This window comes from Zerene cesonia, chromosome 4 (genome assembly GCF_012273895.1).
Source record: "Zerene cesonia ecotype Mississippi chromosome 4, Zerene_cesonia_1.1, whole genome shotgun sequence".
In the NCBI taxonomy this organism is placed as follows: domain Eukaryota; kingdom Metazoa; phylum Arthropoda; class Insecta; order Lepidoptera; family Pieridae; genus Zerene; species Zerene cesonia.
In genome coordinates, this window is record NC_052105.1 from 1,019,280 (window position 1) to 1,036,630 (window position 17,351).

At 33.6% G+C, this 17,351-nt stretch overlaps 2 protein-coding genes across 2 annotated transcripts in view; both read left to right on the forward strand.

Moving 5' to 3' along the window:
• The first annotated feature begins 216 nt into the window (after nt 1–216).
• Nucleotides 217–12,110, forward strand: LOC119839674 (sorbitol dehydrogenase-like). Its single transcript, XM_038366080.1, has 8 exons — nt 217–319; nt 1,623–1,656; nt 4,244–4,377; nt 8,192–8,382; nt 9,083–9,267; nt 9,619–9,797; nt 10,317–10,438; nt 10,918–12,110. The coding sequence occupies exons 1-8, from the start codon at nt 266–268 to the stop codon at nt 11,093–11,095; spliced, it is 1,077 nt and encodes a 358-aa protein (XP_038222008.1). The 5' UTR covers nt 217–265; the 3' UTR covers nt 11,096–12,110.
• Nucleotides 12,111–13,955: 1,845 nt separating this feature from the next.
• LOC119839759 (sorbitol dehydrogenase-like) overlaps nt 13,956–17,351 on the forward strand; it is a 6,468-nt gene continuing 3,072 nt past the window's right edge. The window contains exons 1-4 of the mRNA XM_038366199.1: nt 13,956–14,006; nt 14,684–14,717; nt 15,201–15,334; nt 16,125–16,315. Of these exons, the coding sequence (XP_038222127.1) occupies nt 13,956–14,006; nt 14,684–14,717; nt 15,201–15,334; nt 16,125–16,315 (410 nt within the window). The remainder of the gene's footprint in view (nt 14,007–14,683; nt 14,718–15,200; nt 15,335–16,124; nt 16,316–17,351) is intronic.

Below are 17,351 nucleotides of genomic sequence, written 5' to 3' on the forward strand. Positions count from 1 at the left end.
CAGTAAATTTATTGTCATTAAAAACAAAAACGAAAAGATTGATTCTATTAAATAATTTAAATCTTCTATATTCAAACTTATAACTGACATTTAAAAGGTTACAATCTATTCATCATAATCGAAATAAAGAGGCATGTCGTGTTTTGTTGACAAGCGTTTTTAAGTATCCAATATAAATACCCTAAATAGCTAATACAACATTATCAATATAATCCTCGCCGGCACAGTAGTGCATTGACAGCTGTGAACCGCGCACGCGTACAAAATGGCACAGGATAACCTCACCGCTGTTCTCTACAAAACGAAGGATTTACGGCTGGTAACTATAAATATTTAAAGTAATAATAAACCAGATTATTCGGATGGTTTAAAGCAATAATGCATCTTCTTTGCGCCTTATATATAATAGATTTAAAAAATCTAATCCGTATAATTCAGTCTTATTTACGAATTAGAATTTAAAACAACCAATGAATTTTACAATCGTCTAACGTCTATTAACGATAGGTACTATAACTAATCATAGGTAATATTTAAACGGTGTGGTCTTATGTGGTCTTATTAATGAAAGTAAAGATTTTTATAATGCCATGAGAAATAGTCGAGTAACTTTATTTTATCCCAAACATTAAAAAAACATAAATTTTTGCAATTATAATTATGATATAATAGTTGTGCTGACCCAGTGACTGACTTAAAATATAAACATTATAGGTAGATACCTAGGTCACAGATAATATAATACTAGCCTAGTTATATCTTTACATATGTTTTTACGCGTATTATATACACTATATACTATTCTTTATCTAAATTTCAAATGAATGATCGCGGTAATTTAACGATAAGGTATTATAATATCAATATGTATTAGATTTGTACTATAATCGTGATTTTACAATTTTGTAGCAAATATAACAAATTGAATGTTTTCCCTCTATTTCATATCTAGCTCATCAGCGTTTCAGCAACTATATGTCCTGTGTTTGTGTAATAAAGACCTTTAAATTTACTTATAAAAAAAAATACTAAATTTGCGCCACGCAGATTATAGCGCAGATTTTTTTTTTTTTTTTAACGAGGAGGAAATCTTCCAAAGATGCTCTAGCTTTGGGGGAAAAGTAGAGCATGTGGGATTTCTACCCACTAAAACCTCCTCGGCGGCCAAACTCAAAGAACAAAAGCAGGGATCCTGGGATCTCCTATGGAACGCACGCGCAGATCTTAGTTGTAGTACTTGTACTTATTATTCTGTAGTTGAAGTATGACATTGAAATTTATATTTCATAGACAAAATGTTACGATGACTATCTACAAAAAAAATGGTTAATACCATTTTAACAGACTAGAAAGATATCTTTAATGCAATATCAACGAATCCACGATATTGAATAAATTATTTACAACAATTCAATTGGGTATTCTTTTTTCATTTTAGCCTTTAGGATCTTCTTTAAATATAAATACTCCAGACTCCACTCTGGCACTCAGGCTTGAATTAAAAAAAAATATTTTTACTAATAGTGGCCAGTCTATCCAATCTGCCACAATATGCCATTATCTGGCTCAGTCAAGCGTTTAGTGATATACCTAGATCTAATAAACATGCATTATTTTTACAGGAACAAACTCCAATACCAGAAATTAAAGATGATGGTGAGTACTTTACTTTAAAAAGATACATTGTATTGAATATTATAGAAAAACAGTAAGTTAATCTAATATAATTTCATACCTAAAAATAAAGTAACAATACATTGATTCGAGACAATTTAGACACTACAGTCGCCTCAACTTGTGCTAGAGACGACCGTAGCCTTCCACTCGAGATATAGCTAATATTGTATGAATTTAGGTGTATTGAAATCCTTCCTACTTTTAAAATAATTTTGTACTTTTAGAAATTAAAAACTTTTTAACGGACTTTAAACGCGATTTATACACATAACAGTGAGCGCTGTTAAGTGTGCGAAACGTTGGGTTAATAATATAATGAATAAATCGCCTTTAAAATCCGTTAAAAAGTTTTTAATTTCTAAGTGTATAATACTCGCGTAAAATAAAACACAAGAAAATACTAATTTTGTACTTAATTAATTCAACACATTCACTTTCATCCTAATAGTTTACTACTTGTTATAAAAAATAGTTCAGATAAAAATGTGTGTAGAATGGAGGTAGGTAGATACATTGTGGTAGGTTAGGTAGGTAGTACTGTAATACTATGTTATCTGTGGTTGTACCATAGTATAGGCACATATTAACTCTATATATAGCAATAAGTTCTTAATTCAAAATGTTTTTCATGGTGTTGAGTTACAGCTATACGAATAAAATTAATTTCAAGAAACTATCGTGTCGTTGACCACACATACCTTGACCCTATAACCTCGAATAAATTTAAAATGTTTGTCAATTATTTATTTATCTAGTTTGATAACATTACAGATTACTATGTGCGTCACCAAGAAATACAATTTAACGCGATTGAATTCTATGATCTAATAGAGATGTTTTTTTCCCTAAAATCATAGATATCGTATAAAAAAAAATTGTCAATTGCGAGTGGGACTCGCGACTCGTAAATGTTGTGTTTTGTTCTGTATTTGCTAGGCAAATAAGCTATCGAGCGACTGCACAAAAAAATTATCACCATCCAATTTTTGACCGTAGCAAAGGTTGCTTAACCTAAATTTCTTATATTTATTTCTTATAGAGGGACAGAAAAACATTTTCAAAAATTTCAATACCGGAGAACGGAGAGCGAAGTGTCCTATGGGGTCCCGTTAACCTCTGGGGCGCCTTACCCGAAAAATGTGAATTATTTTATAAAAGATGTTAACTTTTAAAAACCCTTTTAGCTGTTTGCGTGAAGCAAAATTGTTTTCATAATTTATTCGAAAATTGCTCGGATGTAGGTAATAAATTGACACGCTACAGTTTATATAGAGAAACAATATTAATAATGTCTCCCCGTGACCACGCTCGCTGTAAAGTGTTCGAAACGTCTGGTTAATGATTTAAATAATAAATAGCGCTAAAAATCCGTTAAAAGGTCTTTAATTTCCAAATGGATAATATCTTGCGTAAAATCAAACACAAGAAAATACTGACGCTACTGATGTTACTTTTTCAAAATATTGCATTAAATACACTAAAATCATATTACCTATAGAAAGTGTTTTTTATGGATATGGTAAATTTCGACCTCTTATCGACTACTAGTTCAAACAAATTAGTGACATTAAGCATTTTCTTAATATTTTTTTTAATTTCATGGCGATACATATTTTCAAAAAGATCTATCAGCCGGGCATGGAGCACTAGTTGACGTCTATTATAAAGATAAAGGAACCTCTATAATTATACAAAAAATATATTCAATAATACGCGGAAACTGAGCGATTATATAACTAAACTGATAGTTAATGCGATTTGTTTTTTGCCTCATTTAAATCGCTACGCCATTATCACTTCCTACTTTAATATTTAAACAGGTTGTTGAAACACTAGTCGTAATCGACAAATAATCAAATAATAGCTTTGATGTTTTGTCAAAGAAACCCTCATCAATGTGTATGTCGCAGGAATATTATGAAAACCGTGATCTTATGATTTCCCAAGTGAAAGATAATATAATTAAGATGCGATTACAATTTAACTAAAACCAGACCTTAATATTGTACGAAGTGAAGTCAATTAACAAATTTATTCAAACCAAAAAGAAAATTTATAAGTAATTTATAAATGAGTTCCTCAACGTGGTTGAAAGTTTGAATAATAACTGGTAATGATACTGATCTATATCATGAAAAATATATGGAGTATGGAATATATGGAGTATTTACTTACATTGCAATGAAAACTCAATAACAGTTATTTTTAGTGAATATTTATAAAGTCGGTGAATATACAGATGCAATAGTTATCCGGATTACCGGCCCTAATGGTGATTGCGCAATTGTACAGGACTATGTCACAAATGTTCACTTCTAGTCTACCTTTTGAGATCGTGTTTCTTTTTTCTTTTGTTAATAAAACTAATACACCAATGAGGCCATATATCTGACGTACATGAGTAAGTTCTTAAATGCACCTATTGAAATCGAAAAAACACTTATGTGTAGTGTTTTCTTGAACTTCCGACCAACTATGTCCAATCCATAGTTAGTTTAGGATCAATTGGCGCTCCAAATACAGTATCTACTTTTTAAGTCATCATGTCATCATCATCATGTTCCAGAGGTGCTCTTGCGCATGGACTGCGTGGGCATCTGCGGGTCGGATGTGCACTACTGGCAGAGCGGCGCATGCGGTCACTTCGTGCTTAAAGATCCCATGATTATGGGACACGAGGCCTCTGGAGTTGTTGCTAAGGTAGGAATGTTTGAGTACTAGTATATAGTTCTAAATTATCTGTGGTTTGAAAAAAAAAACATGTAAAACATTTATCAATACATTTTTCTTTTTTTAACAATAGTTTACTTTTTTAAAACGACCACGAGGAGCTGGTTGAGAGACGTGGATATTATATTATTCCTATTTAGTTAAAGTTAAAGAATTTAGGCTAATAATTAAAGTATCCCTAACCGAACCATAAATTTCTCATACCAAAATCTCGGCACAATACATAATGCCGAACATTTACGATGTCCTTTGTAAATGGTCAAGTTATATGATTTCCGACTGCGACATATCGTAATATGTATCGTATGGTACTCATATATATATAATAACTACTAGACGTAGCCTAGAATAGAAATAGATACACGAGTGGAAGTTCAGAAGTCATCACAGATTATCTAACAAACGGACAAATGAGTGCAATTGCTTCAATAAAACAGTTAAGAATCTTAAAAGGTTATTTCTTTAGGTTATGTACTTCAGGAATATTTACTAATCTAACCTAACAACTACTGCTAACAATTTCTAATATTGATTTATCTAAACTTGCTGTCATCATTTTTTCATACTTTAGTGTTCGGATAACGTTCTGAACTGAAGAAGGATCATTATTTCTGAGTTAGTCTCGTATGTCGGAATTGTCTTAATAGTTATGCATAAATTGTGGAAACTACTAACATCCTACTAGTCCTACTAATATCATAAATGCGAAAGTTTGTGAGGATGTGTGTGTGTTTTTTGCTCTTTGACGCAAAAACTACTGAACCGATTGCAATGAAATTTGGTACGTAGACAGCTGGACAACTGGAATAACATATAGGCAACTTTTATCCCGATATTCCTACGGGATACGGACTTACGCAGGTGAAACCTCGGGGCGCAGTTAGTTATCTATAAAATCACTGTGATTGCTTACAGTTTTTCTTGATTACCATTTGAATGCTACATTAACCAGCAGCCACAAACTAGATAGTGAAGTGATTGGACTACGCCAAGGCAAAATTTAATGTTTACAAACGCGCTAGAAAGTTACGTAACAAGTTACGTTCATGACATTCAAAACCGGTACCGAGAGGTGTGTCTAGGAGGAAAACATTCCAGTTATTTTTACATGGCCCGCTTCGCTCAGCCATTATACCGCTATAGAAGTATCTGCGCTGTAAAATTTTCTATGTTATTTTCGGGGATGCCAAGATCACGGCCGCTTCTTACGCGATTGCTTTTTCGATGTCTGTTTGTTAGATATATATCTACGTGGATTTTATCTGTCTATTTTTAGATGAAAAAAGAGGAAGTGCTTTCTAGTTGCTTTGTAAACCACGTCTTACAAGTATCTAAACATCTGTGTATAAAAATAAAGCACTCATAAATATTGTTTCTTTTTTCTGAGAAACAAAAAAAATACAATATTAAATAAAAATTTTTATCTGGTTATTTGATATAGTTCAAAATTGCGTCATTTCAAAAAATATAAAAGATTTCAATGCATCCTAACGACGTACGTTCGCGAAAAAACCTTTTTTTATGACTTAAACAAAGCCAATTGAAAAAAGTAGGTAGATAAATACATAATATACCTAATACAATTGAAATTTATATTATCTCTATTTACTGTAAGCGGTTCATAACATAAACAAGATCATTAAAATATCAAGTTTATTACAAAGAGATTAGATACGCATGGGATATATTGTGTAAAGGAAACTTTACTAATTCCTTTGATAATAAGATATGCGGCAAATGATAACCTATTGTTAATTGCTGCGCCAATTAGAATTAAAGCTGCTCCTTTAATGTTGTTACTATAAAAACCCATTAAAACAATTAATCTTTTATTGTTAATGTCTGAAAAGTTGTTTGTCGAATTTAAACGATTACTGATTTAGCGGTCACCACCGAAAAAAAAAAGTTAAAGTCATAATAGAATGTGTTTTAAGCTAAAATATCTTCTTTCTTTCCTGCAATTAAGTGTACTAGACGCAATCCATCGAGCGCATCGTAGAACTAAAAAGTCCTCTGTATACTTTAGTCCTAATTTCATAGATAGAAGATAGACCATATTCTAAATATAAAAATCATCTTCCATTCCTTCTCATCCAATATACGCGCATTGCTGTTTATATTTAAAAAATTATATAAAATTGTCAATGAAAACGAAAGTTGTCTTTCATTAGTTCAAATTAATGAAAGGCCACTTTTGATTTCATTAATTCAGTCTCGAACCCTCGTACCTCGTAGTACCTACGTACTCGTCGCGGTCATTACCCGCCGCAGTACCTAATTATTACATATATATACATTTCATTGATTTCACAAATGCTTATCTTCGAAGAGAATATTTCAAAACCAGTTATTCAGTTATCTCCTTGGCAGCAACGTAAAGAAAATTGGTTTGTTGTTGCACAAAATGTTATGTCTAAATGATAAGACTTTATAGCAATAAAATCTTGACTATTGATGTAATAAATTACGCGAAACTGGAATAAACTGGCTGCACTATTGTATTTTTCCTCTTGCTTAAAGGTGATATGAAAATTATTCAAAATGTTGTGATTTCGATGCTATAGGTACTTTTTTTTTCAATTAAGTGTCAGCACTGTATCTGTCTAAGGAAATTCTAGAGGAAAGTTTTTTATTTCGTTTTTTACGCTTTTATTGGAAATTAATAGAACTAAAATACTGTTTGTAACTTACATAGCTATGTATAGTTATGTATAAACATAATAATCTCAAAAGGCTAATACTTTATATTTTTATAATCCCGGGTCACCCTGACAGAAGTCGGACTAAAGTCTAGTATGTCTATAAAAGTTCAGCGTTTCAAATTTGTAAAATAGTGCATAGAAATTGAAGGTTTGAACCGAAAAGTTATTTTGGAATTATTTAGACTTTGCAATTAAACAACGTTACTTTTGGAATAAAAATGTCTGAAAATAAGAAATTTTGTCTAGACCTACTCAATATCATTGTAATGTAGCCTTGTAGCGATTGTTTCGTAAATTAGTTCCAAGTGGTAATATTTGCATTCGAAACATGTTTTGAATATTTTAAATTGTATTGTAACCAATGATCGTAACTATATTTCAAGTCTCATGTCATTTAATACTAATTCTGTTTTATTGTTCTAGACTGTAGTACTGTGAATTATTACTTTTAAAATCATACTAATATTATAAATACGAAAGTTTGCGAGGATGGATGTATGTGTATGTGTATGTTTGTTACTCTTTCACGCAAAAACTACTAAAAATATTGCTTTGAAATTTAGTACGTAGGTAGCTGGAAAACTGGAATAGCACATAGGTAATAACTTTTTATCCCGTTATTTTTACGGGATACAACTTACGCGTGTGAAACTGCGTGGCGCAGCTAGTATAGTTATAAATAGTTTCATATAGGTAAATAAAAATGTATCTAATTGTTATAGTGATTCATTGAAATTGTTCTTAAATTTTTTTTGTACTTTTCGGTAAGAAGATACCGTCTTCTTAATTGCACAAAACATCCAAATATCTACGAAACAATAATAGAGAAAATTAGTACATTAGTACTAATATAAAGTAACCTGTTACTTTAAATAAACTGTGACATGCGTTGGAGAATAAAGGATAACTCCTCTTTATGGTATCGACAGATTTATACTATCTCTTTTCCAACCTTTCGTCAGACAAAACATTATACCTATAATCTTTTGTCTGACGAAATCGTTAATCTTTTGTCGACGTCATATACCTATATGAGAGTTCAGTTAATAGCCCTTCTATATTTACTATGTCTTTATCCACAGATTGGTAAGAATGTAAAAAATCTCCAAGTGGGAGACCGCGTTGCTATCGAACCAGGCGTGCCGTGCCGGTACTGCGAGTTCTGCAAAACTGGCCGCTACCACCTTTGCCCAGACATCGAGTTCTGTGCCACACCACCCTTCCACGGAAACCTGGCCAGATATTACAAACATGCAGCCGATTTCTGTTATAAGTAAGTCTTTTATTGTGGTTTGGTTTGGTAGTAGACTTTTGGTATTCTGTATTCCAGAATTGGTAAAGTAGAATTTCTGCAACACTGGGAGCTATCAGATTTTATATTCTGGATTTATGAAATATCGTCTATTGATACTAACAGATATTTCTGATCATATCAACTAATTAATAATTATCCAACGGTATTGTTGTATAATTATTTAAGTCTTTTTATCAGCAATAATCGATTTTTAATGATACCCAGATATTTCATTGTTGTGAATCATAAAGTATGTGGCATAATGTCATAGAAGTATCAGGTGTGGAAATGTTGACTCGACCAAATCCGGAGGAGATGATTTCGGAGAACAATCGAGAGCCTGAGAGAGTGAGAGCCTGTAAGTGCTTGGACTGTGTGTACCCTGATCCTCAATGTAAAAATGTCGATACGTCGAGATAAATTGAAATTCTTCATTCTCTCCTAACATCATTGTTATTTGACCAGACTATCTTCCAAGTTACCCGGGCATGTTTCCATTTTAGAAGCCATCTTTATACAGTAATTTTATCCAAGAAACCACATGAATTGTTGCTTGATTTGAGTTTAAAGTTTAATATGTTCTGACATTAATTTCTCTCAGACTAACAGACTATACTTCTAAACTATTTAAATGAGCACATCTTCCAGACTACCAAACCATATTTCATTTAACTTCCAGACTACCAGACCACGTGTCCATGGAAGAAGGTGCTCTCCTGGAGCCGCTCTCAGTGGGCATCCACGCGTGCCGGCGCGGAGGAGTCACCGCTGGTGACGTGGTTCTGGTGCTCGGAGCCGGACCCATCGGGCTTGTCACCATGCTCGCTGCTAAGGCGATGGGTGCTAGCAAGATACTTATCACGGGTATGTTATATGATGGGGATTTTTTTGGGGTGGAAATGTTTAAGAAGTGTTGGTGCAACATACAATTTTAGCAAGGTGTTGGAGTGGAAAGTGTCGTTGCATATATATGTAATTATGATATCCTCTGTATATTTTTCTGTATAGGGCGTAGAAGATAGAATTTATGTCTTTATAGTCAAGAATTTTCAAGTAGGATTACAAGTAAATTTATAAAATTTCTCCAAACATACAATTGATATAATAGCACCCATTTCACCATAACTTAATTAAAGTGATATTGATGAATAATCTATTTTTTGTATATTGTAAATCAACAAAGATCTTACATCATATATCTTCACCAATTCACAGACATTCTAGAATCCCGTTTGGAGACAGCAAAGCAACTGGGAGCAGACCACACCATCCTGGTGTCCCGCGACTCCAACGAGGCTGAGCTGGTGAAGAAGGTGCACGAGCTGCTCGGAGAACATCCCAACATCTCCATAGATGCAAGTGGAGCTCAGTCTACCGTGCGACTGGCTTTATTGGTATGGAGTTTTCTATGAAATATATTTATTATAAGCCTTAATACGTAAATTGCTTAAGTTTTTATTTGTAAAATTATTCTACGTTAACCATGAAATCTAAATCTAGATCTATCTAAAGCTAGATTTTTGACTTTCCGAAATATGATATCTTTTAATTATGCTCTGATAATACCATTGGTTTTAAAACTTAAGAGCTGGCAAAATTGTAAAGTTTTGTAGCTAAAGAGAAAAACACGCCAATTTTAATTTAATTGACATAAATGCAAGCGACTTTTCTTTATTTCTCCATCCATTCATCGTCAACTGCTTGAGAAACATCCATGTTTTACTTCTAACTTGTATTATATCTGACTTCCTAATTATATTTAATAACGCAACGAAGCGAGACCTTTCAATTGCGTTCGAAATATCACAATCTATTTCGAAAGCAATTCTATGACCCCATGACCCATTTCCCGGGTTCCTGGTGGGATTAACATTGTGAGAAGTGAGTGGTGTGAAGTGAGGGCACGTTTGCAGGCGACGAAGTCTGGCGGCGTGGCCGTGCTGGTGGGGATGGGCAGCAGCGAGCTCACGCTGCCGCTGGCCGGCGCCGTCGCGCGCGAGGTCGACATCCGCGGCATCTTCCGCTACGTCAACGAGTGAGTCACCGCTAGATTGAGTTATGTTGTCGCCGCACTACTCGCTTTGGGGACGGACAGAGCTGGAATTGGACCGTCCTGTACTGTACTAGAGGACTTTGGGAGGAGCTGGTGGGTCACCTGATGGTAAGCGCTACCACCGCCCATGGACGTCTGGATTGCCGACTTTAAATTGGAAAGGCGTTAAGAAAGGATTGACGAAGGGAATAAAGGAAAAGACTGGGAAGGGTAAGGAAAAGTATATAGGCCTCCGGTTTTTATCTAGCTTTAAGCACTTCCAAACACCGCATACAATTTTCACGTATTCCATTTTAATATTTGAGATTTTACAACAAAAAAAGGAAAATTTTTAAAATGCAGAAATATATAACACTGTTTCATTGACATAATATTATCTCTTCGGTTTATCAGTTCTTTAAACGAATTTGATTAATGATTATAACAAAACTCTGTTTCTAAATACACCATCATTCTTCCAGATACCCGATAGCACTGTCTCTGGTAGCAAGTGGCAAGATCAACGTAAAGCCGCTGGTGACGCACCACTTCGCGTTGGAAGAAACACTCGAGGCCTATGAAGTGGCGAGAAAAGGTCTAGGCATCAAGGTCATGATTCACGTACAACCCAGGGACTCTAATAACCCTACTAAATTTTAGGACATATATGATCAGATATTTATTTTACAGAATAAAAATTTAATTCAAAATAGCAATAAAAATTAAAAATAAATGAAAATTTTGTTATATTTTGAGGTTAGGACGGCAACGTTGACTGATGCCTGGCATGCAAACGTTTCTTATAACCACTATTTGAATCAACGGAAATACAAAAGGAAAAATTCACTATGTAAAGTAATTTATTTATCTGTTTTATATTGTATGACCTTTTATAAGATTTGAAATCATTTTTGTAACAACCAGAAACCTCACAGACTATCATTAACACACTTGAAACGGCCAACCTCACCGATTCTCACTTTCCATTATTTATTTTTAAAAAAATCAGATGACAAGCCTTTTTCAACGAATTTATTCCAGTTTTTTTAATCACTAGTGGTTATATGCTTACTTTGTCTTGTTGTTGAATTATAAAATATCATGTCAATGACAGATATTTCTTTGGCTCACGTTATAATGCTCACATTAAATTACCTAATATTAATAAAATTTTATTTCACGTAAGATATTAATTTAAAAAGTGAATATTTAAAAACTAACTATCAAACAGATTATAAATAATTGTTGAAATCTTTCGAGTCTTTTAATACATAGAGCTTCCATAGCATAGGTGATGTCTTCAATGGTTCCTATTTTTGACGTCTTCAACTAATAAATTTATAGGAAATGATGCATTATTGAATCATAAATTTATACAGAGTAACTCATAACAATAGAATGTAGTAGAAAAATAAAGAAAAGAAATTTATTGATTAAATTTACTAGCAAAAAGTATTAAAAAATCGATATTAAGTAATTCGTAGAAAATAATAATATCAACGGTGTCCGAAATTTTGTAGTCACAGCCTAAAAAGTGCAAAAATCACTAGGTATATATAAATCACTAACAAAGTTGTATGTCTAGTCAGTGATATGAATTTATACAAATACTACACGTTTCCATGAATTATTGTATAATGATGAAAATATTATTTTATGAGACGTAATAAATATAGCTAAGCAAATTTTTAATTGTTGTTTTATTTCTGATTCGAAAAAAAATACAGTTGATGGATATCTTATATTGAAGATGTTAAAAGGCATATTAGAGATTACAGGGCGCACAGGGCGACCAATACTTTGACGCCAATATAAGTGAAGAATACCATAATTTCTACATTTCTAATGTAGAAACTATGATGTAGATATGTATGTAGGAAATTTAGTGATTGCCTTCGGACCTCTTAAAAAACATAACTCTAATTAATTATTGCAGAACTACAAGGAAAAATGGGAGAGCAGACTCAATATCATAAAATAAATGTTCAAAAATGTTTGAAAATCGGTCATATCAGATTCTATAGGCAAGTATTTTGGGCTCACTATTACATACTTACATATTTGAATTGGCTCAATCTAAAAAAATTTTGTCAATGCTAAAGCTACACTGTATGCAGTTGAAAACATAGAATATAACTGATGTATTCATGAGCATTATTGCTTCCTGAAATCGTTATAAGACAATGTTATAAAAACAGTTTGAAAATCAATAAAAAATATTTAACGAAACTAATTTTTAAATTGTGTTGTGAATACATATAGTAAAAGTGTGTTCATGCTATGCCTAAATTCCCCAAATGCCTACACGCGCCTCAGTTTCAAACAAAAGACAAGAGTACTATAGGATTTCTCTTTCATTCATCGCGGCCCACGGGCTGCTCTAGTTTCTATTTAAATGCTACGACCCTATCATAGTATAAAACAAAGTCGCTTTTTTGTCCCTATGTATGTTTAAATCTTTAAAACTACGCAACGGAATTTGATGGCTTTTTTTAATAGATGAGTGAGAGTGATTCTAGAGGAAGGTTTATATGTATATTAAGATCTAAACTACTCCGATTTAACGCGGGCAAAAGCTAGTAGGTAATATAAAGTATTCCCTATATAACATTATTATTGTATTGTAAACGCGACTTCGTAAAGTATTATAGACGTTTTTTGAAGGGAAACTTCTTTAGAATCGTGATGTCAAACCTGATGCAACGGAAAAAACGACGGGTAAGAGACACAAATACAAAAATGTGTAGAATGAAGCCGGCAAAGAATGAGACAGAACTATACATACTATTTTATATATTATATTCATCTCATTCTTTTGTCGATTTACTGAAGTTTCACTTCTATCGTATGTGAATCGCACACACACCTTTTTTTTACTCTAACGCGTAAACCCGTTGATCGTATCTATGTGAATTTAGGTACATAGATTGGTCTAGGTATGCAAATGTAGCTTACATTTTATCTGGTTAAACGGTATCACATGATTCAGCTGGTTGAGCACATCTATACATTTTTTAAATATATGTACATGTTTACAATTTATCTTGTTAATGATTACACAATTTTTATCTTAATTAGTTTCGTAATTGTATGTTTATATACATAAGTCGTTGTTTGCGCAATATAGATATCTGATTAAGTAGCTTATATAGCAACACATACTATCGCCCACAACATTGTTCATTTTTGTTTGAACAGTTGTTTGAAATCAGACTAACCAGTTTTTATTTTTTTTACATTTGAGACAATATAAATTTCTGCTGAAAAATATTGAATACATCCAAACGATCGTATCTGTTTATCAATTTTTGTATAGTTTATTATATATAGTTTATTTATTTGAAAAACATTATAAACAAAAATAATGGGTTTTTGGTAGGTGACGTCACGAGGATTGCTTAGTGTTAAACAAAACACACACGAAGATGAAGATTCAAACTACATATCTACTGAGATAAGTGTATAATAAATTATCATTCGTTTTGTTTTTGCTTCAGTTTCAAAAACAAGTTTGGCCAAAATGGTTGAGAATTTAGCCGCTGTTTTACATGGACCATATGATCTTAGACTTGTAAGTACTGATATTCATTTTAAAGAAGTGTCCTTATAACTACAGGACTTAAACCGGGCAGTTAATATCCAAAAAAAAAAACTGCAATCACGCTTTATAGGATGCTATAAATCGTGGCGATCCATGAAACTATTGTATGGTAAAAGTAAGTCAACAACGAGTCTAAAGGAGTTGTACATACAAACATATAGGAGAAGTCATCAAAGTATGTTAATTAATATAGTTAATTAAATCGACATCAACGATTCTGTCTTTTGAAAGCGGTCTATATCCAAAACTATTCAACCGATTTTGATAAAATTTACACTGACTCCTAAGTTAGAGAATTCCCAACACAACCGCAAAAAGAAATAATATGAATACGACTTATAGTTTTTGACCTATGCATGGACATGCGAGTCGTTTTTAACACGCTTATTTTAGAATACTATCTCACTTAGTTTTTATCGAAATAAAAAAAAACATACCAAAAAATAAAAAATAAAATTTATTAAAATGTTCATTTTATTTTCACTAATATGGGTTGAAATGAGAACTCTTAAAACATACCAGTGATTTTGCTGTTTTTATTTAAATATTATATCTTATCAACGAGGCAAAAGCATGAAGATTCTGCACACAAACGTACTACGTAAGTGTTTAGTATTTTTTTTCATTTAGTGAACTTTTTTTGGCAGGAAAAATATCCCGTGCCATCAATTAATGATAATGGTGAGTAGAAAGTAAAAATTCGTATATTTATTTACGTGATCACATACCTAATGAACAAATAAATATACGTGTACCTAGATATAAGATTTCAAATCTATATATTTCTGTAAGGCGTTTTCATCAATATCAATATTATACACAATTTCTCACGTCGAATGAAGTGTGTGTACCGAAGTATATTCATAGGACTATATTTTTTTCTCCAATCAGGTACATACTAAAAAAACATATACTTACGAAGTTAATCACTCACAAAGGGGGTTTGACACATTTTTTACTAGATTTTCGCTCGCTACTACTCGTGTGGATTTAACGCTGACATCCTTTCCATGTACATTTTTATCATCTTTTTCCCTTTTGTTCATGTTTGCTTTAATGTACCAAGAAGTCAAAGTCTAGTCTAAACCTAAATAAGATCGAAATCCATTCTTCTATTAAGAGGCACATCCTCTTTATCAAAAAAACATTTACACAAAATTTCAGAGGTATTAATAAAAGTAGCCTGCGTGGGAATATGTGGATCGGACCTGAAAATATATTCTACCGGGCGCTGCGGCCTGGAGGTGATCACGGAGCCGCTGGTCATGGGCCATGAGGGAGCTGGTGTCATTGTCCAAGTAAGGGCTATAGAAATACATAGAACATTCGTGAAGAGAACAACTGCGAACTCCACAAAGGCTCAATCAAATTTTATTGTGGGAGTCGAGCACGCTTCGGCACGAATTGGGCCAACTCGCACCGGGGAAGTACCACACTCCCACAGAAAACCGGCGTGAAATAGTGGCATGCCACTGTGTTTCGTACGGTGAGTGGGGGAGCCGGAGGCCCGTTTTCCTTTTCCTCACCCGTCCTAGTCCATTCCTTCTTTCCAGTCGTTAATCCTTTCCTTTTCCCTTACCCCATAAAAGCGGGCAGCGCATTCACAGAGGTACTACCTTTGCGAATGTTTATGGGCGGTGGTGATCGCTTACCATCAGGCGAACCACCAGCTCAGCTGCCCGCTATGACAAAAAAAAAAATCTCGAAACATTTGTAAAACATTTCAAAATGCTGGTACCTTTGTTACCCTTACATATACCGTACCCTTACATCATTATAAGATAAACTCATGAAATTGTTGTATTGTCACCAATTCAAAACCTTCGGAAGTGTTCAAACTTTGAAAATGTATCTGCCCTTTCATAATGGGTCAAAATCGAGTCTAAAGGAATCGCTTACATACAACATACAAGTGAAGCTAATAAAAAGCGTCCCGACGCGTAATCCAATTTTTTCCTTTAAAAATTTCTCATTTATAAAGCATTTCATTGTTATAAAACTAAAATGAATATGAAATAAAAGTGTGTTTTAATATATTTTAATTATTTATTGTGATAGTAATGTATGTAAGATATAATTGATTTCCAGGTTGGTGCAAACGTAACAAGCCTCAAGCCGGGCGACCGTGTAGCGATTGAGCCAACACAACCCTGCAGGTCCTGCGAATTCTGCAGAGCTGGCCGCTACAACTTGTGCGACAAGCCGCAATATTGCTCCACTGCAAGTGCACATGGCAATTTGTGTACTTATTATAAACATGTTGCTGATTTTTGTCATAAGTATGATTGACTTTTGATATGATATTATTAGTAAAGAATTAGATCCACGAATTTGCCACAGGCCTCGAACGGTATCGTTACGCCATTGCAAACAGTTCGAAATTGGCGCAGCAGATGAGATCGTTATCTTTATCCCGTTGGATAAATTAGACCAAATTGCAATTTATTGGTATTTAATAGCACAAAATCGCAACTCATTTGAAACGCCTTGGGGAGCCTTTGCTTTTGTCGAGCATTGAGACACAACAGGCTAGTACATTGTATAGTTTTTTGACAAAATACACCTTTCACTACTTTGAATAAATTAAAAATATGCGACTGAAAACAGGTGATTAAGTATGTATAATAAGATTCGTTAAGATATTCTAAGATTTATGTTGTGTTATTGTTATTACAACACTTACCTACTGTGATATAATCAAATAAATACACAATGACGCACAACCTGTTTGTGATCAAATCTTTAATTAATCTTTATAGTTTGGTTTGTTAGTCTCAGAAGGTTTTAGTCCAATAACACACTTTATTAATTAGACAAAGAACATTTATTATTGCAATCACAAAATACACAAAAGTACAACAGATTGTGAAAACATTGAAACGATTAACAAACAAGAATCTGCGCAGTTGCCTGTTACGATGGCAGTTAACAACTAACAACCCTCTCGGTACCTCGCGGGGGGTTTTCGTTCCCGACCGGCGCGCGAGGTTGCCGCACCGCTTCGCGCTATATCCTCCCCCTCCAAGTCAGCAGCAATACCTGATGCTGACTTGGGACTTAGTCTTTTCTTTGGTCTACCTCTTTTCCGACCATGAACAATTGGGGAAGAGACACCGATATAAGGGGTCAGAAGGCTGGCATGGTACTTCCCTCGTAAGGTATTGTTACTATCTACTACTTCATAAGTGGTGGGGGACACGCACTTTGATATTTTATACGGTCCTTCACGCTTAGGACCGAACTTATTTGTGAAACCCCGAAAAGCTTGGCTAGGACGATGGGTTTCCACAAGAACGAGATCACCTATGTTATATT